We start from the raw sequence: 23,328 nt of genomic DNA, 5'->3' as shown, positions 1-23,328 counted from the left end.
CATGTTTTCTCAAAGGGCCTGGATCCCTCCTATAGTATTCTGTAGGATGGTTCAAAAATATTCTGTAGAAATGGCACAGTTCTCTATTAAACATAAGGGTTTTAGAGAAATACCTTTACATCCTGTTAATATTCTACATAGATTTTCCATAAGGGCTAAGAGACTCTCAAGGAAAGACCCCAGATGCTGCAGGAGGCAGTGATGATGGTGATACAATAAAATACACTCTTCCCATGGAGTCATTATTGAATTCATTCCCCTGCTCGGTGCTGCGCTATGTACTTTCTTTTGGAGAAGTATAACAGTGGTCTTTAATTCAGAGACATGCTACATAGATGTAATGAGACAAGAATTAGCCAGGGGTTTTGTTATTCAGCATTCTTAGATCCAGATCCTGCTTCCATTCAAGTGAACAGCACAACTCCCACTGGGAGTCTGTGTCAATGATCAACAATAATGAAAGTGGAATCAGAGCAGATTTGTGTGGGATGGACGTCAATAGGGGTCTGAAATGAATGATGCACCTGAGCAGTAATGAGGTCTGTTTGAGAGCTATGCCTTCCAGTGAAGGAATTTTAAAAATCTATTTTCCCCAATATGTTGTGGCTGAATTTGATTAACCGTGTCAAACCCTGCTCATAAGCCACTCACCGAATTAGAAGCTGTGTCACCTGCTCATACTCTTAACATTCGCTGTTTGTGAACAATGGTATGACCAAAGTTGTTTGCACAAATGCCTATGGAAAGCAACTATTGAGTCAGAGCAAGATTCTTTTAATGGAGGTCCTAAATTTGTTCTGTGATAAAACAGTATTAATTTAGGGCTGAAGCAGAAGTAGTTTGAACAAAGATTAATGCAGCCAATCAAGAAACAAAAAATAAACATGTGACTTAGGTGACCAGTCACAAAGTTTCAGTAACAAATTACACACACACACACACACACACACACACACACAACCAGTTGGTGAGTGGGTGAAAAAATATTGCAAGCTATCTATAGGCTGAAATATTTCCATAAATATTATTCATTGAACAATTTCAGATAAATTAATGTTAAAAAATTAGCTGAATATGTGATTAAATTGTTCAAAGTGAAAAGTTTAATCTGATTCAAATGTAACAAACCTTTGGCTACCCATGATTTGTCTATTGTCACTGTGACACAGCAGGGTCATTAGAAACTTCACAGAAACAGCAGAGTTAGAATGCCAAAAGAATAGGTCCCTACTACTTTAACCAATGAAGGATCTCCAATAACTAATAGCAGTACAGGGCTTCTGACACCCAGCTGAGCAGTTGCGAGACAGACAGACACTAGTTCATTACAAAGTAACGAAGTCCTGACTTTTAAACTTACAAAGCCTTGTGGAAATATTCTGTTAACTGAAAACAGCTGAAGATTTTAGCTGATCAGAATTAAAACACCAACTTCTAAATACAGCATCAGCATGTGTGACAGGAGTATTGCAACACAGCAGGATGGAAAGCTGCAACATATTCTGATGGAATAAAATAATGACTAATTATAATTGCCAGTTATTAATTTCATCTACAGAGCACTTATTATCCAGAGATCTCAATCATAAAGCTCTAGCAATGTTGCTGCTATAAACACCTCCAATAAGGGTTGTGGCCTTTCTTCCTGTTGCCATAGCTACAGCTATTTGCATCATCCAGCTCTCTAATCACCCAATCTGTTATCAGATTAGGTGGCACAGTCAGCAGGACACAATGACATGGCTAGTCATGGCCCCAGAATTCCAACATTAACCATTTGAAGGAAACGCACATGACTTTTGCAGAGGCAGCATTTTATTCATCTTGGCTATTCTCTGTTGCACGCTGCATATTGGCAGTTTTGATCTTTTTCTACTTGGCTCCCCCAACTCCCCACACACAGAGGACAGAGTCTGTGGAGCAGATTCTCCTCAGTGGTGTAAATGAGGAGTGACTCCACGGAAGTTAATCCACACCACTCTATAAAACTAGCGAGAGACAAAGACCAACCCTATTTAGTGGGAAGGCTGTGTAGAGTGTGGGCCAAATTCCTCTGTAGTGTAAATTCACTGACATCAATGGAGTTACAGCATGGAGGAGCTTGCCGTAAGTTTGGTACCAAATTTAAGAACCATCACACTAGTGTTCTGCTTCAAAGCAGCAAGAAAGTTGGTGGGGGCTGACCGACGGTTACACACCAACACTTTCAGTGTAGAATGAGAAGGCAGATACATCTGAAAACGTCTATGCTGCCCAGCACGCCTGATAATTGGCAGTTATTCTCTGCTGTGTACTCTTACACATATTTAAACAAGTTAAACAAGTTAAAGCCAGCTCCCCCATTCTGCCTCATCTCTACCCTGCAGAGCTCACTGGGAGTGCTGGACTGCAGAGAACAGCAAGGCCTCAGACCCTCAGACAGCCATAGCCTTTCTACTGAAGCTGCTCAAGGGTGAGGAGGAGTATTTTCTAATGAAGACACTTGCTCCCCATGGACTTGATTCTCATTTACAGTAATAACAACGAACGTAGCACTTTAAAGACTAACTAATTTAATTTCTGCAGGCACACTAACCCAGGAATCAACCCCTGCAACAAACCCCGTTGCCAGCTCTGCCCGCACATCGACTCTAGTGACACCATCACAGGTCTTAACCACATCAGCCACACCATAAGGAGCTCATTCACCTGCACATCTAGTAACGTAATATATGCCATCATGTGCCAGCAATGCCCCTCTGCCATGTACATTGGCCAAACTGGACTGTCACTACGCAAAAGAATAAGACACAAATCAGACATAAAAAATGGTAACATCCATAAACCAGTCGGAGAGCACTTCAATCTCCCAGGACACACTGTAGCTGACTTGAAAGTTGCCATACTTCTACAAAAAAAAACTTCAAAAACAGATTTCAGGGAGAAACTGCAGAGCTGGAACTCATATGCAAACTTGACACAATCAAAATGGGTCTGAAGAGGGACTTGGAATGCTTCTCTCATTACAAGAAGTAATTGTCACTGTTCACACATTCTCACCTTCTAATCAATGATTGTGAATAGGCCTTATCTACTCTAACTGAATGGACTTTGCTAACACCTACCCTCCCCATCGTTGTTCCTTACCCTTGGATGTATACATATTCCCCCTATGTGATTTCTATTTCTTGCATCTGATGAAGTGGATTGCAGCCCACGAAAGCTTATGCCTGCAGAAATTAAATTTGTTAGTTTTTAAAGTGCTACGTTCGTTGTTTTTGCTGTATACAGACTAACATGGCTCCCCCTCTGGAAATTTACAGTAAGGTACACATAATCTTTAAGGCCCCTTTACGCTGCCAAAGTGGTGTAAGTTTAGTCTGTGTCATTGATAACAGTCTAGCAACCTCATTCAGGTTCGGACTAGCAGCACTCTTCATGGCTTTTTACCATATTAGTAATTAGGAACTGGCCAGGCGATTTCAGTTCACTGATGAAGCTGTGCAGGGAAATCCAGGATTTATGCACTACAGAGGATAAATAACCCTGTGTTCTCTAAAGAGACCAGAAACCGTGACTTTGAATGGCCTACCCTGCTTTCTCTAGCAACACTCCAGCTTCCTCCATCTCCTGCTGGCCAGCAGTACAGCAGCACAGTCGGCAGAAGAGCTGAAGTATTGTCATATTACAACTTGGTCAGTGACATGACTGCGAAAGCCAACTTCTGCTTCAGAAGAGAGCTAATTCAAGGCCTGATCCTGCAGTCCTTAACACAGGCAGACAAGGCTCCTGGCGACTCTCAGGACTGCAGGGTAAAGCCTCAGAGTAAAAATTCACAGCTATTGGAAAGCGGCTCTGTGGAAAGCCAGGATTCAGCCAATGTGGAAACAGATCTCTCAGTCCCAAGTGGGCCCCCTCCAGATCAGCCAGGGGATCCATGCCAGGCAAAGGAGTGTGGGGGATGTGCAGCTATAAGTTACTGACAGGGCAAATCAACTGGGGTTGGGTTCTTGCAAAACCTTCTAAGGACAAAGCTAAATCAGCATGGTTTTGAATTCTGGATATAGGCAGTATTTTACCTTCTCCCACATTTCCCTGGATCACTTGTGACTCTAAAATAAATAACCTTCCCTTACCACTCCTTGTTGATTCAGTGAAATGCCCACAATGATCCACAAGTGCCTGCAGTACCATAGAGAAGTAGCTCTTTCTACTGATGTACTCTGTCACAAGATGGTCCGGGGCCAATATTGGGATGTGTGTGCCATCTATCACCCCAGCAGAGTTAGGAAATCCCATTGCTGCAAAGCCATCCACTATTTCACACACATTTCCAAGAGTCACAGTTCTTCGTAGCAGAATGGGATTAATAGCCCTGCACACTGGCGTTAACGCAGCCCCAACAGTGGACTTCCCGACTCCAAACTGATTTGCGACCGACCGGTGGCAGTCTGGAGTTGCCAGCTTCCACATGGCAATCACTACACGCTTCTCAACTGAGAAGGCAGCTCCTATTCTGGTGTCCTTGCACCGCACACCTGGTGCAAGCTTTGTACACAGTTCCAGGAAGGTGGCTTTCCACATCCGAAAATACTGCAGTCACTGCTCTTCATCCCAGACCTGCATAACGATGCGATCCCACCTAGTGCTTGTTTCCTGAGCCCAAAAGCAACAGTCCACCATGAGCAGCTGCTCTGTGAATGTGAAAAGTAAACTGGTGTTGTTTCTTTCCATGGCACACAGCAGGTCAGGCACCTCTGATTCCTGATCAGATTGGGAGTTCATGATGTATTGCATGACCATCTGCAATGTGTTCATAACAGTGATCACAATGGTGGAGAGCAATGCAGGCTCCATTCTTTCAGATAGAGATGGTGGGTGCACAGTAAACAGGGGCCGTTGAAAAATGCTGCAAAATGCAATTTTTTCCATCTTCTCATTCAATGGGTTTCCGAACGCATTGAGCCCACACCCGTGATGCGGTATGATCCACTCCACCTTCCCAAAACTCCTAGCTGCAGAAGGTGGCAAGGCGCACAGTGGGATAGCTACTCACAGTGCACTGCTCTCACTGTCATGCTAGAGCACCAACTGTGGACACACTCCACTAATAGGAGAGTTGTGTGAACGTGCACAAGCGATATAATTATAGTGCTTCTTGATCGTCAGCGTAACTTGCATCGACAAAACTCTGTAGTGTAGACAAGGCCTCGGTTTTTGTTCAGTTTTTATTCAATCACTACTCAGACAACATGGGTGACAGAATGAGCAAAGATTTCAGGATCGAGCCCCTTGACAATTTTTTTGTCTATATTTAGATTGTGTAGATTATTTGAATAAGTTAAAAAAAAAAAAGTCACAGAACCTCTTATGCAGCAATTATCTCAACAGAGTTTTCAAATTTTACTAACTATTAAGCTAGTGAATATAGTGGTTTTCAGAAGGCATAAATCAAAAGTATTCATCCCAATTTTGTAAAGAGAAAGTCCTGTGCAATCCTTCTCTTTGGGGACTAAATAATCTCAAACAAATGTGGGTTTATAGAACAAAGCAGTTTGAGAGATGACTATCAAAATGATTAGACTTTCCCCTTAAGTAAAACACACATCTTCACATGCACCTTCAAAGTTCAATATTTCCACACATAAAAAATGCTTCATCTGGTTAACTTCCCTCCCTATCCCCCAAATATCCTCTAAGGACATAAGAACAGCCATGCTTGGTCAGACCAGTGGCCCATCTAACCTAGTATCCTGTCCTCCGACAGTAGCCAATGCCAGGTGCTTCAGAGGGAATGAGCAGAACAGGGCAATTATCCAGTGATCCATCCCCAGTTGTCCAGTCCCAGCAGTCAACAGTCAGAGGCTTAGATATCTTGGCTAACAGTTATTGATGGACTTTTCCTCCATGAATTTATTGAATTCATTTTTTAACCCAGTTTTAGTTTTGGCCTTCACAACATCCCCTGGCAACAGATAAAGGGAAATAGGAAATTTCAGTTGGAAGAGCATTTCTCTTACAAAGTGTGGAGGGAGGTCAAACAAGCTACCGGCAGCTCTGTAAGAAGGTTGTTTATGTAGTACCCCTGTATCCAAGAGAGATAAACGTTCTCTAAGTACTGTATGCATCAACATCTGGTTCAGTCCAAATCGCCGGATGTGTTGACTTGAGCCCAAGATTAACTGAATGTATATATATCGTTTTTGGAAGCTTTAACAAGCTTTTTTCTTTCAAAGCCACTCGAGTTATTGCAGCGTGTTCCTCATTAGGCCTCACTTTCTGATGAAGACTCCCCCAATCCAGTTTGACTGGGATTTCCCTCACATTTGGGACCCTGGCTCTGCTGCTCACCACCTTCTCTCACAAAGCAAAAGGTTAATCTGCTTTTCTAGCTTGCTGTAATTTGGGGAAGAGTCGGAAACTCTGTCTTTCTATAATTGGAGTATAATCTCTCAGCAGTTTAGAAATGGATCTGCTTAGTTTAAGTGGCTATTGTGGACAAACAAAGGTTCTAATCTCCTTCCTTGAACAGTTTCTGAGGTAGAATTGATGGTTTAATTTTACAGCCATCGCTCCCCCTCCATCCTATTGACCCAAATCTGCCCTCAGCTCTCTAGAGCACCTTACATTTTATCCTGCCCAGCACTCCTACCACCTTTTAAGGTTTGGGGGACAATAATGTCAGTTTATCTCATGCTTTTCCAAAGAAGGAAACGTGCACTGCAGCCCTCTGAAGTACTCCTTCCCAAAGGCTTCACCCATACCACATCCCAGCCATGATCAGAGGTCAGTGCAGAGATGATCCAGAGTGTCCCCCACACTTCAAATGGCTAGCATTTTCTTTTCTTCTCTCACCTTCCTCTAAAACCCACCACTGTCTGATACACCCAATCCTGGCTGCATAGTAACACATCCACAAATGCTCCCACTGCCCCCAGTGAGACTACTCGTGGAGCAAGGTAGTACTCCAGTGGAGTAAGGGTGGGTGTCAGAATTTGTGCAACTATTTACCTGACCTTCAGTGAGCAGACACCTAAGCCTGGATCTCCTGCACCACAGTGCTGCCAAGACATTAACATAGCAGTTTTGTTAGGACTGCAGAGACATACAAACTGCCAATCTAAATCACACCGAGGGTCCATCTAGCCTACTGTCCTGTCTGACAATGGCCAAAGCCAAATGCATCAGAGGATAATATAATCCCCATGGCACATTAAACAGTGCAATAACATGCCAATGGGTTGGGAAATTTTTTTTAACACTAGTTCATGATCAGTTTATACCTTGAAGTGTGAGGACTAATAGCCTTTGCAATGTTGATCCTATTATTATTATTCATACATCTTTTCTTTTACTCTTTTTAAGCCATTTGCCGCAGTCCTGTCACACTGAGTTGCCTATACCACATATTTTGTGGAGTGAAATAAACACAATGTGCCCAATTCTCCACTTTGTTACACTGATGTAACCCCACTGAAATCAATGAAGTAAGAGAGTAGAGATTCTTTGAGCACTATAGATCTCATTTGGACTCCAATCCAGTGGACATGTCTACATGTAAGTGTGTGTGTGTGTGTGTGTGTGTGTACACACAAACACATCCTGATTTATATATACACACCCACACATTATTTCTTGTCCTAAATTATGAAGAAACCGATTTTAAATGCAGCAGAATCTACAGCTGTATCTCCAAATATTGTATTCATTCAAGTAAACAGGTTTACACACACACACACACACAGGCGCATACAAATAATATTAAGAAAAAGAAAACACCCCAGCTAAAATCAATCAGCTCTTACTTGGTCAGCAAATCAGATGTATTAAGATTTAACAGGATTACAAAGTCCCCTAGGTTTCTGAATCCCCACAGCCACAGGATTTCACTGGTTATAAACTTATTAACAGAAGCAGGTGGTTCCTTCCAGACTGGAAGAATTGAAAGCTTAGATCCCTTCTCTCCCCAGGCATCCAGTCTAGACTCTGTCTGCCAGCCTGCAAATACTTTCTGCCCTCTGGGTTAAGCTGTCTGGGTCCCCTGGTGGGCAGCAAATTAATTGGGGAAAACAGGGACAGCAGGAAACCAAAGGGAGATAAGTCCCAGTGAATCCAAAGCACACTGAAAAATTCACTGTACAAGGAAGAGAAGCAGCAGGGGAGGAGAAGAAGCTGCCTAAGGAAAGAAACAGGGATGTTAAAATAAAGTTCTCCGGACCAAATCCTAGTGCCATTTGATTTAGTGGGACAAACCTCATAGATTTCCTTAGGAGGGTGATCGGGAGTGAGCTCTATAGAGGATCAGATTCAGGAAGTTCCAGGTGCCAAGGAAGTTCTTTCTTTCCTTTATCCCAAGAGGTGGAGGGAAGCTCTCAACTCCTTTGCCAGAGCACTAAGCACCAATCAATCAATTTCCTCCCCCACTTAACAAGCCATCAGCTTTTGGCAAAAGCTCTCCCCTCACCCCCCGCCCCCGGGTGCCCACCTGCATTGCCCCCTTGGGATGTCACTAATGGGAAACACAAGCAACGCCCTCTATACCCAAAGGCTAAACCAACCCATCTCTAAAGCACTTCCTCACGCAGAGACATTCCAGTGCAGTATTACAGTTTAGTGACGACTAGACTGTCGAGCCGTCTCTCTTCCTGCACAGTTAGACGGCACTTTTCAGACATCCTCTAAGGATTGCTTGGGGTGTGGATCTGGATTCAACCTCTTGCATCTCCCAGTATGAGTCTGGGGAGAGCAGTCTAGGGCCCCGATCCCGCACTAAGCTCCATGCAGATGAATGTTTGCCCTGGCCCCAAACTTTGCTGAGTGCAGTGGGGCTCAGCCCAGGTGTAAGGGGCCACTCTCAGATTTTGTTGCAGGATCAGCTTATTAAGGTAAACAGGGAAGAGAGGTAAACACAGATCGCACCTTTGTGCTTCCTCCCATGTGAGGGAAATCTGTATCCACAAAGCCATTTCATTGACCGCCTTCAAACTCTCCACTGCTGTGACAAATGCTGCAATCAATGGTCAGCATCTGGCATGCTGAGATCACTGCCTGTTCATGCTGAGCAGTATCACCTCATTGTTTCTTTGTGCACCCAGTTGTCTGAATCCACCCATTGTCTCGTCTGATACTTAGGTTGTGAGCTCCCTGGGTAGGGATGGTCTTTCTGGTCTGTGTTTGTACAGCACCCAGCACAATGGGGGCCTGGCCTGAGATTCTAGCATAATACAAACAACATAGCAAGACAGAGCCTTGCAAAAAAAAATAAAAAATCAGTCCAGCCACAGCACATCATCACATTTGATGGACATGTAAATTCGCGTTTGTTTTATCCGCACTGTTGGAGAGGATGGGTGGGAAGATATTTGCATCTAAGCTGTACATTTCATGACAATTTCCAAAGCTGACTTTGCTTCTATAGCACCCTTCCACTGGAGGATCTCAAAGTACTTTATAAGCATTAATGAATTAAGCCTTACAGTGAGCCTGATCCAAATCCCATCAACAGACTTCAGTGGGCATTTGATCAGGCTCAATGCCCCCACGTAGGCCAGCAGTATTGTGCCCATTTTACAGATGGGGGAAACTGAGTCATGGAGAAGAGACGTGAGATGTCCAAGGTCACAAAACAGAGCCAGAAACTGAACCTAAGAGGGCTGCCTCCCAGTCCCCACACACTAATCACTGCCTAGAACACAGATTTTAGAATTTTATCTGTTCACTCATTAATGCAGAAGAAAGGTTGCCCGAATGTCAATTCCCAGTAAGTGTGACTGTACAAAGAGTACCAGGGTGAGTCAGTTTAGTTTATCTATTCATTCATTCATTCCAGACACTCTAACAAATTAATCTTTTAATCAGTGGCAGAGTTGGGCCATATTTATCGAAGTGATGGGGCAACGTTATCTCACTTGCCATCTGTTTGCTGCCCTGAAGAGCTTGCTTCCTGGACAAAATCCTAATAGATGTGTAATGACAGCAGACCACCACTCAGCCCATCTGGCACTTTTCCCACAGTGGGGGTCCTGGAGGGAGCTTGGCTTTCCCCTGAGCGGACAATTTTCCCAGTGCATCAACCAGACTAGTCACACACATACCGTAGCAGAAATAGAGCAGCTTCTGCTAGGCAGATTGCTGCACAAACTCTTCCCCTCAGCCCGCCCTTCTGGAAAAGAGGGCTTTCTCCATCTGTGTCCCAACTGCAGGCAGCTAAATCCAACAGAGCTTTTCTGGATACAAAAAACAGGTTAGGGTTGGGTCCAAAATTGTGTACCGGAAAGGAGAGCAAACTTCTGGGGAGAGGAAGGTTTTCATCCACATGATTTGCAATCCCATGAAAATGAAGTCAGATGGGATCTGAGAGACTTCAGAGCCATGCCCACAGAATTTGGAGATACACGAATGGGATGGGTTTTGCTATAGGTGTTTTTTAAAGCATTTAGGCAGATTGTGATTGTCTAACAGATGTCTGTCTAGGTACTTGTATAGCCCTCTATCTACATTATGTATTTAGATGGCCTTCATTCCCATAGTATCTGAGCATCTCACAATCCCTAATATCTTCATATTTATCCTCACAACATCCAGGGAGGAAGGGCAAGGCTATTATCCCCATTTTACATATGAAGAACTGAAGCCCGGAGAGGCTAAGTGACTGCCCAGGGTCATGCATGAAGTCTGAGGCAGAGCAGGGAGTTGAACCCATCTCTCCAGTTAGCACCCGAACTACTGGACCATCCTTCCTCTTTAACTGTCATAGAGCCTGAGCGCCTCACAATCAGGAGTGGATTTACCTTCACCAGATCCATATGGGGCAGGAAAGTGTGAGCCCCTATTGTGCACACAGGAAACTGAGGCACTGAATAAATTAAAGGCTTGCCCAAGGTCACACAGGAAATCTGTGACTAAGCCACAAATTGAACCTAGGTCTCTGGGGGCCCAGCTTAGCACCCTATTCACTAGAGATCATCCTTTCTTCCATGAGGAAAGGCTGATAAACTCTGAATCCTGTTTGCACTACAGCTTCCACCACTGTTCCAAAGCTCTGCCTATGGCCAATTGCTGCTACCAAGTTTGCTCTAGTAGAGAAGGCCTAAGAGGAGGAAATAGGGCCTGGAAGCCATCCCACACACCTTCTTACCTACCACACAGTAATCTAGAGACCTCCATATGCGCCAAGTATTTTTACCAATGCTGGGCTAAATCCCGCTCTCCTCCACACTGGCATAAAATCAGAGGAACAGAACTAAAGTCAGCATACTCAACAGTGGATACACTTGAGTGTCACTAAAAGTATTAGGTGCTTCAGGGAGAATCATGAGGCTGCCAAATTCAGGGGTGGAAGATAACACTGCACCTGCTTTAAAAAGGAACGACAAAGGTCTCTGGGGAAAGCACAATCTGCTTGCTTATTCCTGGAGACACCTCACACATTTCTGTATGCACAGTGACGTGCTGGAAACAGGAAATCTGGATTTAAGTCCAGACTTCACCCTCCTTGTGGAAGCATCTCTAAGATTTTAAGTTGTTACAGAAGATCAATTTTTCCTGCAGTTGAAAAAGCCACTGAGCAGAGCGAAGATATTCTTTGCTTATAACATTCTCTATCACTCCTGCTAATGAATTACAGTGGAAGCTATACAAATCTCAGTTACTTTTAGTTCAACATTCAAGTGTTAAATCAACACAGAAAACAAATGTCTTGGAGACATTTGAAGAGTTTAGTCTCCCCTTTCTAGGTTCTTCCTTATAAAATATTTAATTATGGGGACATATAAAAGTGAATCTTATTTCTAGCAAAGGGAAGAAAAAGCCCCTTTCAGAAAGCTCAAGATTGCTTTTAAACACAAAACACCCTGAACATAAATCACCATCTCACGTCACTAGAAATAACAGGGCCAGAGCCTCAGCTGGGTGAAAACCTGCATAACTCTACTGAAGTCAATAGATCTGCAGTAATTCACACCGGCTGAGGTTCTAGCCCACTGAATCCATAATTCATCAGCCAGTGAAGTCGGTCACACTATGGGCCCAGACTGGGTCCATTCAAATCAATCGGAATACTCCCATTGGCTTCAATGCATACTGGAGCAGATCCTACATACAAGTCATATTTACAATTAGATATTAGCCTTCTTTCCTCTACCCAGATTTTCTGCTTACTGGAAGCATGTAGCTTAGAAAGCCAGAGATGTTCTTGACCACACTCACCACTTGAGGGATGTCTCTTGTCATTTATTTCTGATTGGTTTCAGTAACATCATGTTCTCCCTTTCTGAGGTTTTAAACATAATTGTATATTAAATGCCAGTTTAATCAAAGAATAATTACTTGCCTACACTTACACTATCAAAAGTCCTGTCAAAACCAAAACTGCATGTGTCTTTGTGTACAGGGTTTGAGCACCAGGGTGCAACTCAAGAATTCCTGGGTTCAAGTCCGGTTCTGACACTGATTCTGGGGCTGTGGCCAAGTCTTTAACCTTTCTGCTCCTCTACAGTTGGATTATTACTACTTACCAGTCTGTGAGGATTAAATTAGATATTGGGACTGATTTTAAGCTGGTGGCAAGTTGGCACAGCTTCTTTGAGGACAATGGACCGACTTGGAAGGACACCAGCTGGCCCCCTATGTAAAGCACTAGTTTTCCAGCACATTCTCCTTTGATGATGGCGACAGTATATACATATGGAATGCAGGAGTCATGCATAGTACCAGGCAGGCTTCCTTCAAGCTGCCCCATTTGGGAAATTAACTAGTTAACTCATCCTCAGGTGGAAGTTAAAGGAATGAGAGAGAATTGGGCATCCAGGCTACCTTGTCCCCCCTCCTAGGGCCCAATCCAAAACAGCCTTCCTTTCACTTCACTGGGCTTTGGATCAGACCCACAGCGAGACACTGCAGTTGCACTTCGTTGTGAGGTGTGCATCTGCCTTTGACCACATATCACCACTCATCTCATTTACGGTCTCAGACTGGACTTGTGCAGCAGACTCAAGGGGCCTGATCCCCTTAGCCTGCGCCTCATTCCGCTATTTACACCTGGGCAAAATGGGTGTGAAATGCTACCAGATCTGAATGGGAGCAGGAGGACAAATGACTCCGCAAGCAGAAGAGACCACTGGAACCTTATCCATTTCTGCCCGTTAGTGTCCTAGAATAAGGAAAAAGCAGCAGCTCAGCTCCAGAGCCTATCAAACCCTCTTCCTTTCCTCACCACTGGCTGCTGGTTTATTTTAAGATTCATTTTTAGTTACATTTATTCTTCCATGGGGTGGCTCTCCACTTGTCAAACTGAGCGGATGTAATTGGCGAGTGTGATGCTGCAGGTTACTAGAATAGCACTGAGCTCCAGTGCTAGTAGTGCCCTTTCTTTCTATGGTCCCAAGCCTAGATGCTGGAACTAGGGGTGCTGTCGCACCGCCGGCTTGAAGTGGTTTCCATCATATACAGGGTTTCGTTTGGTTCAGTGGCTCTCAGCACACACACTACACAAATTGTTCCAGCACCCCTGGTCCAAGCTATAGATTAGCATTTCCCAGATAGCCTAGATATTCTCAGCTGGCATCAAACATGGAACTGCATTGGCAAATTCATCTTTTAAACTCTGTTCCAGCGTAAGAGTGTAGGAGCAGGGAAGCAATTCAGTTCTGCTGCTGCCACTCTACCCGAGCCATTGGGGACAATATCCCTTGCTAAATATTTTGTAATAATACTGCCTCACAGACAGATCAGAACGAGGGGTTTGAACGCTGGGATTTGTGGGAGCCTTGGTAAGTCTTGTCACCTCTCTGTACTTCAGTTCCCCATCTCTAAAGGAAAGATAACACCAATTACCGGGCTCCCAGAGGTGAGGTTTAAACAACCAAACCTGAGGAAAGGCTCCCAAAGCCAGAAAGGGGTTACAGGAAGGCAGCGGCTCTCCGGACGGGCAAAGCTACTTCCTCCAGTGGCGGTCCTAGCCCAAGGAACTCCCTGTCCTGCGGCAGGGTTCATGGCCGGGCTGTGCCCCGGCCCGCCAGAAATACACAGCGCGGCTCTCTGTCCTGATGCCAGGGGCCCGCCGGCCTTAGCCAGGAGGCAGCAGCGGCCCCCGCACCCCCGGCCCGTTGTCCAGCCGGCCGGGGCAGCAAGCGGCCGCCCCCCTTAGCCCCCTTACCAGTAAATGAGCGAGAGGCCGTCGAAGCGCTCGAGGTCCCGGCCCGCGGGGCGGAGGTAGGACATTCTCACTCGCCCTCGGCGCAGCTCCCGGCCGGCGGCGCCTGAGGTGGGGCGAGGCGCCCGCTCCCGCGCTCCGCGGCCATGGGGCAGCGAGGGGCTCTCTGTGGCCGGCCGGCCGCGGTCGCTCTGCTTCCCCGCCCCCGGGCCGGATAATCAGCGCGGCTTTTCACTGCGACGCGCTGCCTCTAATCCCAGCCGGCCCGGCCATGTGATTGTCTCCGCGCCGCGGGCTTGCAGCGCCCTGGCTCGGGTCGGGGTCCTCCCGGGGCCTGGCCCCGCCGCCGACCCGCACACACACGGCAGGCAGGGACAGATGCTACGGCGGCTTTTGGCTTAATCCTAAATGGCAGGGCCGGGCCGGGCTGGACGGGCGCCTGCTTCTCTAGGGCTGCCCAGACTGGAGCGCCCGCGTCTCTTCTTCTCGCCACCCTATTTCTAACCCCCCGCCCCTTTGAAGCAGGTCCGCGCGCTCCCTGGGGCTTTGCTCGAGCCCAGCCCGGTGCAAACGCGCTCCGTCCCTCCCCGGCGCCACACTGAAAGCCTGGCGCACGTGTGCGGGGCGCATACACACGGCCCGTCCCACAAATCGGGCCTCACACCTCCATGGGCAACATGCCTCAGTGCTACAGCGGCAACCCTCCCCCTCCAGACTTCATCAACTACAGCCTGGCTACTTCAGAACTGGAGCAAGACAGGGTGATACTGGAGAAAAAGGAAAGCAGGATTTATGATTAGGGTCACAGTAGGGGTGGTGGGGTTTTAGAAGAAGTGGTCCAGGAGTAAAAAGCACACTAAATGAGTATTAGATGTACTAATGCCCTTTGAAATTGACGGGTCTTCAGTCCTTTAAAACCTATGGCTGCTTTGCTTAGGTGAGCAAATGCCATCTTACCAGTCAGGGAAGTTAAAAATATAGATAGTAACTGTACTTACTGCTGCCCCACCCCCTCAGGAACAGGAAACCTACTTACATTACTAACCCCAAACCTTCAAAAATTACAAGTTACTTAGAAATAATGCCCTAGGAATATGTTTTGGGTTATTTTTATTTCACTTCTGGCCTTTGAGCCTTTTGGTCACATTTGGCACCTAGAGGTGAGGAACTTGGTTTAAAAAAAAAAAGTAGTAAATCTGAGATCCCCACCTACTCTCCTCACTCTGGGAGCTGGGTGTCACATTCTAGGGTGCAATCCAGACCCGTGAGGCATTGTCTCACCAGTTGCACTGTAATCCCCACTGCTTTAAATGCTCCTTTGCAACAGGTCTCTGCTGTTTCTCAGTCAGCAGCATGCACTCTGCCTCTATGTGCTGTGCAGCCCTCAGCTGCTGCTGGGACATGAGTTTGCCTCTTGCAGCAACACAATCACTTGCTAGTTTCCAGCAGCTTCATTTACAGCTGGCAAGATGATCCCAACACATCCCTGTCCTGAATTTTCCCCAAACCCTGTGCTCTGTACTATCCAGCCCTTTCCTGCACTCTTCAGCACAATAACAAGGTTCATTTGCTCCTCTACGTCTGTGCATTTCCTCTCTTTGCACTAATTGGAGTGAGCAATCCCTTCCATTCAAATTCCATGGGGTGGGGGGAGGGCGATTTCAGTTTAAAACAAGTGTAGTTAATTACACCGGTTTTGAGTAAGATCACATAGAGGGTATAAAGATTGAAATGGTTATGAAGAAATAGCATTAGAAAGTTTTTCACTTCTAAGACTTTAACAAGTTATTGTCTAGGTATCGGATAAGAGTCTTAACACACCCTTCTTCCAGGAAGAGGGCTAACCACAGCGCTGGTCAGGATCTCTCCCCAAAGCAAAAGGCTCAGTTTCTTTGTCTTCTTAGACAACAAGAGTTCTGTGGCACTTCTTCGGTGAAAAGATAACGAGAGTTTCTTTGCCCCCCTTTTGTAGCCTAGTCTGCCTTTGAAATGGATTTTTCTGAATGTTACCCGTCACGGTAGAGTTCATGAGACCTGTGAGAAGGTGATATGGAGTCTGGTGGGGAAGGAAGATCCATGCTGGTTTCTTCCCCCACTGGTGTTTGCTATAATACTAATTGATCTGTTCCTACCCCCTCTCATGCAAATGAATGGGCACTTGACATACAATTATCAGTCAATTCTGACACCTGGCTGGAAGCATTTTTGTCCTGTGTCTGAGAGAAACCTGTTTTCCCCCTTGTCTGATCAACACATTTTAGTGCCACATTTCCCCTCATGTACGTTTAGTTCCTTGGGCATTTCCTGTACAGCTGCCGCACACAAATACTCCAGCTCAGTATGTTCTGAGTTTTTCAATGACACCTCATATGACACATCTCACATACAATTCATCACATGTATGAACTAGGGTAGAGTGAACTGGTCAGGCCAGCGGATACTCTACCAGATATCAAGAAGCCTCGAGCCTGCGGATGTTCTTCAGTTACACTGGGAACATGGGGGTTAGAGGAAGGAAGCACCACACACACCAGCTCTCCTGAGACACAGGAAAGTTGGCAGCACTGTTCAATTAATTCACCCAGAGTGAGCGAATAGCTAATGGAGCACATCCTTTGAGAGTGCTTTTTCTTTTTGCTGTTTATCCAGTGCCATAGGCATGCCTAGTGCTTTACAAGCAGATGCAAGTCAGGCCCTAGCCTGAGGGTATATAATCCACTAGGGAGCCATTTAGAGGTTTTTAACCTAGATGAAATTAATATACTGAAAAGGGGGAGGGCAGGGAGAAAATTTGGCAAGGGCCCCACGCTGCAGGTGTTACCCAGCCAGCTCCTGCTAGACGTTTAGACAGAGGTCTAGGGGAAGACATGGAGCCGGTTCCAACTGCAGCACCTGCCCACAGGAGAGGAGAAGGAATCTGCTACTTTCCTGTGTTCTTGAAGGTGCCCTTACCCATAGCTCTACAGCATACCCCTCAGCATGGGTCTGCCAAGCAGGACAATCGCAAGGGAGATGTGTGCCCTTCGGCATTCTGGAAGAAATGCTGCCTCTGTAGCAAGCCCTGAGCAGAAACCAATGCTGAGCTGCAGCTGAGCTCCCCTCTGCTTGTACGGGTGAGAATCCCCCTTGACATCAGTAGGAGTTTAGCCCAAGGAAGGGCTGCTAACTCAAGCCCATATTGTAAAGAATGAGCATGTGTGTGTTTGAGAGCGTGAGGGCAACAAATGATGGAGTGCATGGATACAGAGGAGACTGGATAAGAAATACAACAGACGGACACTAGTAGCACCTATTAGAAAAGATGGTTGATCTGTTTTCCACAATGCAAGCTCCATGCAAATTTAGTGCTCCTACTGTCCTATAAGGAGATGGATGTTTGTATATTTCCACACTATTTCCAACAATTCAGAACAGGTATATAAGATAGGACCAATGACACATACTGAATACCAGGATTACTGCACACTATCATCAAAAAGGCAAGCACTCATTCACCCCAAAGCAGCTCATATCAGTGTCCCTGTCTAACATTGGTATATACCCCCTGCTGATGCAATTTGAGTTCAGACAGACTGCTGTATCGAGCCAGTGGACCTACGTGTGCATTTTTGCAGGTGGTGACGCAGGGCCCAGTACTGTTTTGGAACATCTGTGGACTCTAGTGCTTGCCTGGATACCTGAGCATGTTTGCAAGGCTACAGCTGCAGTGCAAGTGGGCGGCTGCTCATGGACAACTGGTATCATTACCCGAGAGTGCAAGTCTATGTGGATAATCGGTGTCAGTGTAGGCGGGTAAGCAGGGAGGTGTTACCCTTTGGCAAGTGCCTCTTGCTGGAGTTCATGGCAAGCAATGGTATTAGTCGTATAAAGCTCCAGAAAAGCTCTGCCCCTGTTAATAGATGTCACTGTAGTTAATGGCATCTATCACGAGGGAGCACATCCTAGGACAGGGGCTTCCAGCATGAAGATTGACCACGGGATGAGGAGCTGAAGTGTCAGGTAGCACACCAGGTCCTTTTCATTATACTCTGTGGCAACAGGTGGTGGTGCAGCAAAGAAATCTCTCTGCCCCTAATGAGGCTGGGGTGAGGAGGAGGAAGGACGGACACCAACCCTCCATCTTGAAGATTTCCCAACCTCTGTCCCTCCCTAGTCCTTTGATCACCTCTCTTTTTCTGAAGGTAGGAAGTAGGATATAGGAACCACCTGTTTAGAGTTGGAGACCAGGAAGGAGAATTGAACTGCAGCTGAGTAGTGCTAGAGCACTCATCTGTGGATTTGAGTCCTCACTACACCCCTCTAAAGTAGGTCAGGGTCACCCTAGGATCTCTTACTGGCAACTGACAAGGAAAGTAAAGGGGGGGAATACAGAAATCTCCTGAAGCTGGTGTGTACATTCTAGTTTCCCTAACGTCAGTCACATGAGGTCTCACAGGAAAGCTGGTGTCACAACTCAGAGTGGCACTAATGACCAGGGGGTGCACAGGCAGTATGTAAGGAGTTGTGCACCCAAGGTTCTCTTCCAGGCAGAAGGAAAGGAACTGTACATCTGTCAGGATAGAAGCTAGCAGAGTGGATGCCCATTTACATAGTAAGTCAAACATTAATCAGAGACATTAAGTCAACAGGAAAGGAGCACAGGAAAAGAAAACACACCAACCAACCTTGGAAGAAAGGTTATCTGTCTGAGTAAAGACCATGAACCTTCTGGGTATTTCTAGATGGCAAAGACAACCCTTCATCCTGCACCTAGGAAGTCAGTATGTCTGCATTCATGACACTGGGAATCTCAGCTACCTTGGTTGAAAATGCTGCAGAGGACTGTGGGTAAGAAGTTTCTTTAGACAAGTTAACCTGTTGGTTAATAGCCCCCTGGAGGCTGAACTTATGATCTTGTTTTATATGGAACCAGCCGTTTCCAGTATTCTTACTAGCACTTGAATCTTTGATAAAATCAATTTATTCTTGTTTTTACACTATGGATATATTTAAGTGCTGCGATGTTAAGCAAGAGTGTTGATCCTGAGCTGACTCAGTTCCATGAGTAGCCAGTCAGAGCTGGATATGAACAGGGGAACTTTTCAAAGGGATTCAGACTGGGGCAGACATTGTTATCCAGCAAGCCAAAGGTTGCTGGCATAGCCCAGAGCAGAGTGCTTGAGTGGCTAACAGACTGGTGCTGCTAGGGAGCGGACACCCCGCTAAGCACAAGCAAGGCTCCCTCAGAGTGTGAGACAAGATAACTTACAGTCCTGGGTACCCGGAGAACCATCACAGTCAATATTACCCCCATTCTCCATCCAGGAAATGGAGACACGGTAGATTAAGCAACTTGGCCAAGGTCACACAGCAGGTCTGAAACCAAGCCAGCTGAATGCAGGTCTCCAGGCCCAGTATTGTGCCCTAGCTGTTAGGCCAGCCTTCCTATACAGCAGCACCTCCTTCCTCATGAAGGGTGCTAGGCAGAAGAGAGCACAAAGAAAAACTGTCTAACTAGAGGAGAGCAACCAGGAGGGAAGCAGGCACTAGGGAAAAGGGCGTAAGTGACAGTTTAAAGAAGAAACAGGAAACTTATTTTCAAAGACATGGGGGAAGGGGGTGACAGAAGTAAGTACTTAGGCGGGGAGGCTGTTTACTAACCAATTCAGGCAACAGGTTAACAGCCAGAAAGCAGTGACCATAGGCTGGTTCCTGTAGCAGATGGAGCACTGGCTGTGATGGGATCCAAAGTTGCATGGCTTGTCATTGATGAGCACCATGTGAGAGAATGATCAACGTGGCACATGTCCTGGGCTTAGAGGTCAGGACTCTAACTCCACTTGGATTAGGCCGTCTGCACAGCCTGTGTCCAAGCCTGCCTGATGAGCTCCCTGCAACAGATGCAGATAGCTCAAGGGAGCCGCCTGAGCAAAGGTTGAGCTTTGAAGAGGTTTCCCCTCTCCTCTTGCCCCCCCATCTTTTACCCACCATCAGTATTCTTGTGGTCAAAGATAGACAGCACATCGTGGCGTCCAGTCAAAACATGGATGCTTGACTCTTCATGCATGGCTGCTGTCGACACAGTGCTAAGAATACTAAGAACACTGCCCCAGATGGATTCCAAATAACCAGATTTGTTAATTAGACAAAACTCAGCTACCTATATACACTGCTGCCGTGGCAGGGTTCTGATGGCTTTTGCAAGAGATGACAAGGAGGCCTACAAGCAGACTCCAAACTCTTGAAAGGAATATTCCCCAATTTCTACACTACACTGACGAACTCTAAGAAGCTCGAGTAACTCACTCAAGAGCCATGGAGAAGTGAGGGGGAGGGTGGAACCATCCACTAGGCCAAAGCATCCTCAGCTAGTGACAATTGTTGGAGTGCCATTGAAGAGTTAGCCCCTGATGAATTCATTCAGAGAGCAGCTGGGTGTATCCATAGCTTAATCAGGAAAGAAAACATCACACTACTTGTGCTTGGAGAGGCACAAAGCAGAGAATGTGACCACAACAAAGGCTCAGAGGCATGGTAGACAGAGGCATGTACTAAGCACTGACCACACGTCAAAGTTCTTGAGAAACTAAAGCTAACAGCAATGTTCATTCCAAACCCACTCCTAACATGCGACGTCACTGAGCAGGTGCTCAGGTGAGCAAATGGTTACATGTAGATGGAGATGAAGACTGGCTTCGGTGGTGCTTAATTCAGCTTTCTAATTCATCTCAGAGTCAGGTAGTAGGAGGCTGAATTTTGGAGGTGGACAAAGAAAGCCCAGCATTGCCATCAAGGGCCATAAAAAGCAGAATTTACCTTCAGGCTGACATATTAAAAAAGATTTGGAAGCTTCTAGTTGTGGAAAATCCAGAGAAAAAACACCAGAGGAACGGTGAATAGGAGCAGCATTGTGAAGAGATGGGTTAAAGGGAATTCATTTGGTCTCCCCTGCTCACGGATGAAACCACATGCAGGGAAATGCTGAAGGATTTAAGTTTTGCCTGAAAGGTTTTTTTCTAAACCTAGGTGAATCAGATGTTTCTACAAAAGCCCCATCACTGATGGGAAAGGATTATCCAATGTTTAAAGCACTGGCTTTGGATGGGGGAGACCTGGGTTCCATTCCCTTCTCCACAATGGACTCTGTCACCTTGAGCAAATCACTTCGTTTCTCAGTTCCCCACTGGCACATGAGGATAATAATGCTTCCCTACCTCAGAGGGGCTGTGTCAACAGATTGTGATCCACTGCTGAAAAGCACTGTTAGAAAGAGGTGGAGTTTGAGCAAAGACTGGAGGAAGAGAGGGAAGTGGCTCGATGGACCAGCAAGCAAATTCCCAGAAGAGGGGGGTAAGTGGTAACATTGCCATACCTATTGCACAGATGTGGGTATGTATTACTGCTACCCTCTGACACACCTAAAATGCAGACTGTGTGTTTACTGTTGACCACACAAGTTAGCAGTTCGTGTCAAAGCCAGGATTAGAATTCAGGAGAGCTTCTGTCCTCTAACCTCTAGACCTCCTTGCCTCTCTCCAGGTTATTACAGTTCCAGGAACAACTCACATCCAGCACTAGTATTTTAGTTGCTACAGCAATGCTTTGTGCCCCTGCTTTAACTCAACATCCTTTAGGTACAGAATAGATAAGGGGAGACACTAGAGCAAATGTGACTTATGCTCCCTCTGGTGGAAAGAGGGAAGAACTGCACGTGGGAGGAAAATGCATTGCTAAAGAGTCACTGATCTCTGTCTATTTATCCTAAATGTAAGGTATTTAGCTCACAGAGCATCATGTAATCAGGGAGCAGAGAGGAGCAGGACATTTCATAATGCAGATTTAATGTACATGGGAAGTGCTGTGACACTGGTGATGGACAGGATAGATTTCTGGACAGATTGTGAAGTGAAGGCTGCATGGAAAAATGCACTGAATTAGGGAGTTATTCCAGTGCCTTGATAAGATATACATACACAAAGTTAAAATCTTTCCTCCCCTATGTAGCACTTACTGAAGTCTGATGGATTCAGCTTGACAGTTCTCCAGTGCCTCATTTCTCAGCTTCCTTTCCTGCCAAGGAACCAGGATCTTTCCTGCACATGGGCTCCTGCTGCTGTCACATACTGGTCATGCTTAGACATAATCCTGTTTGTGACAGCAACCATCTCCACCCTGAACAGCTTTATTATCACAGGGGATTACGGGTCAGAAGTCAGTGGAGCTGTGCTGATTTGCAGCCCCTGGGAATCTGGCCTCATCGTTTCTGATGCTCAGGACTAAGCAGAAAGCAAGCGCATAAGGAAGAGATCCTCTGTCTACATCTCCAGTGAAATAACGAGACCTTGTCATCTTGCTAATATCGTGAGGCCAGAGCCTGAATGCCAGCACCGCCCACTGACACCAGCCACAGGTGCTAAAGCACCTCTTTCACCCCACCCCCTTGTAAACAAATAGGGGGAGACAGAAGAACACAGCAGCAGAAGCAGAGTTCTCTCAAGCGAGAGCCCCTGGCAGGAGACCATCACCCAGATGGGGCACTGTACCAATCACCCAGCTGAGGAGCAGAGCAGTCTTGAGGATATCGGAAACAAATGGTGGCAGCATCATGCAGGAGAGGTGCTTTCTACAGACTAGGCTCATAAAGGGTACTCCATTCTTCAAGGCCAGGGCTGGTTATGGGAACTTGCTCTAGTCATTTAGCCTGGACTAGCCAGAGGCCTCAGGCTGGATCATTACAGGCCTTGCTCAGCCAAGCAAGGCAGTAACCCTCTTCCCCTTAAGCCCCTGCTCAAATTGTGAATCTGAACTGCTCACTGAGATGCCTCACTGCAAGCAAAAGGGGGGAGGGGAGAAGGGGAAGAGGAAGGGCCTCCACTTGACCTATGCACCAACCAGAGATACTGGCCAGGCTCCCATACACAGAGCAAGGGAGGAACTGCAACTCTGCATGTGCCCCCACCCTGGGCAGCTGGAGAAGTTACACTAAGGACTTGCCTACACAGGAACGTTATTTCGGAATGAAGTAGGGTGTGAATTTAAAGTACTGTAGCTATTCCAGAAGAAGAGAACCAATCCAGGAAGTCATTCCGGAATAGCTAGTCCAGATGAGTTGATTCAGCAATAGCTACTGTGGTCAGTTTCTCCATCTAGACAAGCCCTAGCCCTCTGGGTGCACTTGGCAACCCAGAGACTGAGTTTGTAGGCAGGCAGTGTGATGA

General features: G+C 46.2%; 1 protein-coding gene across 3 annotated transcripts in view; it reads right to left on the bottom strand.

The window, feature by feature from the left end:
* The window catches only part of LOC137155169 (syntaxin-binding protein 4-like), a 119,689-nt gene that overhangs the window by 76,712 nt on the left and 19,649 nt on the right, over positions 1-23,328 (bottom strand). Inside the window, exon 1 of one of the 3 annotated variants that reach the window (XM_067551258.1) lies at positions 14,135-14,690. The exons of the other annotated variants lie outside the window; for them this stretch is intronic. Within the exon in view, the coding sequence (XP_067407359.1) occupies positions 14,135-14,199 (65 nt within the window). The 5' untranslated portion in view covers positions 14,200-14,690. Of the gene's footprint in view, positions 1-14,134; positions 14,691-23,328 lie in introns of those variants that run through there. 3 annotated transcript variants of the gene reach the window in all.

The sequence above is a fragment of the Emydura macquarii genome, unplaced genomic scaffold (assembly GCF_026122565.2).
Source record: "Emydura macquarii macquarii isolate MOO-44397 ecotype Brisbane River unplaced genomic scaffold, CSIRO-AGI_Emac_v2 contig_1348, whole genome shotgun sequence".
Lineage (NCBI taxonomy): Eukaryota > Metazoa > Chordata > Testudines > Chelidae > Emydura > Emydura macquarii.
The sequence above is the reverse complement of the archived record's forward strand: the minus strand, read 5'-3'. Positions and strand labels throughout refer to the sequence as shown.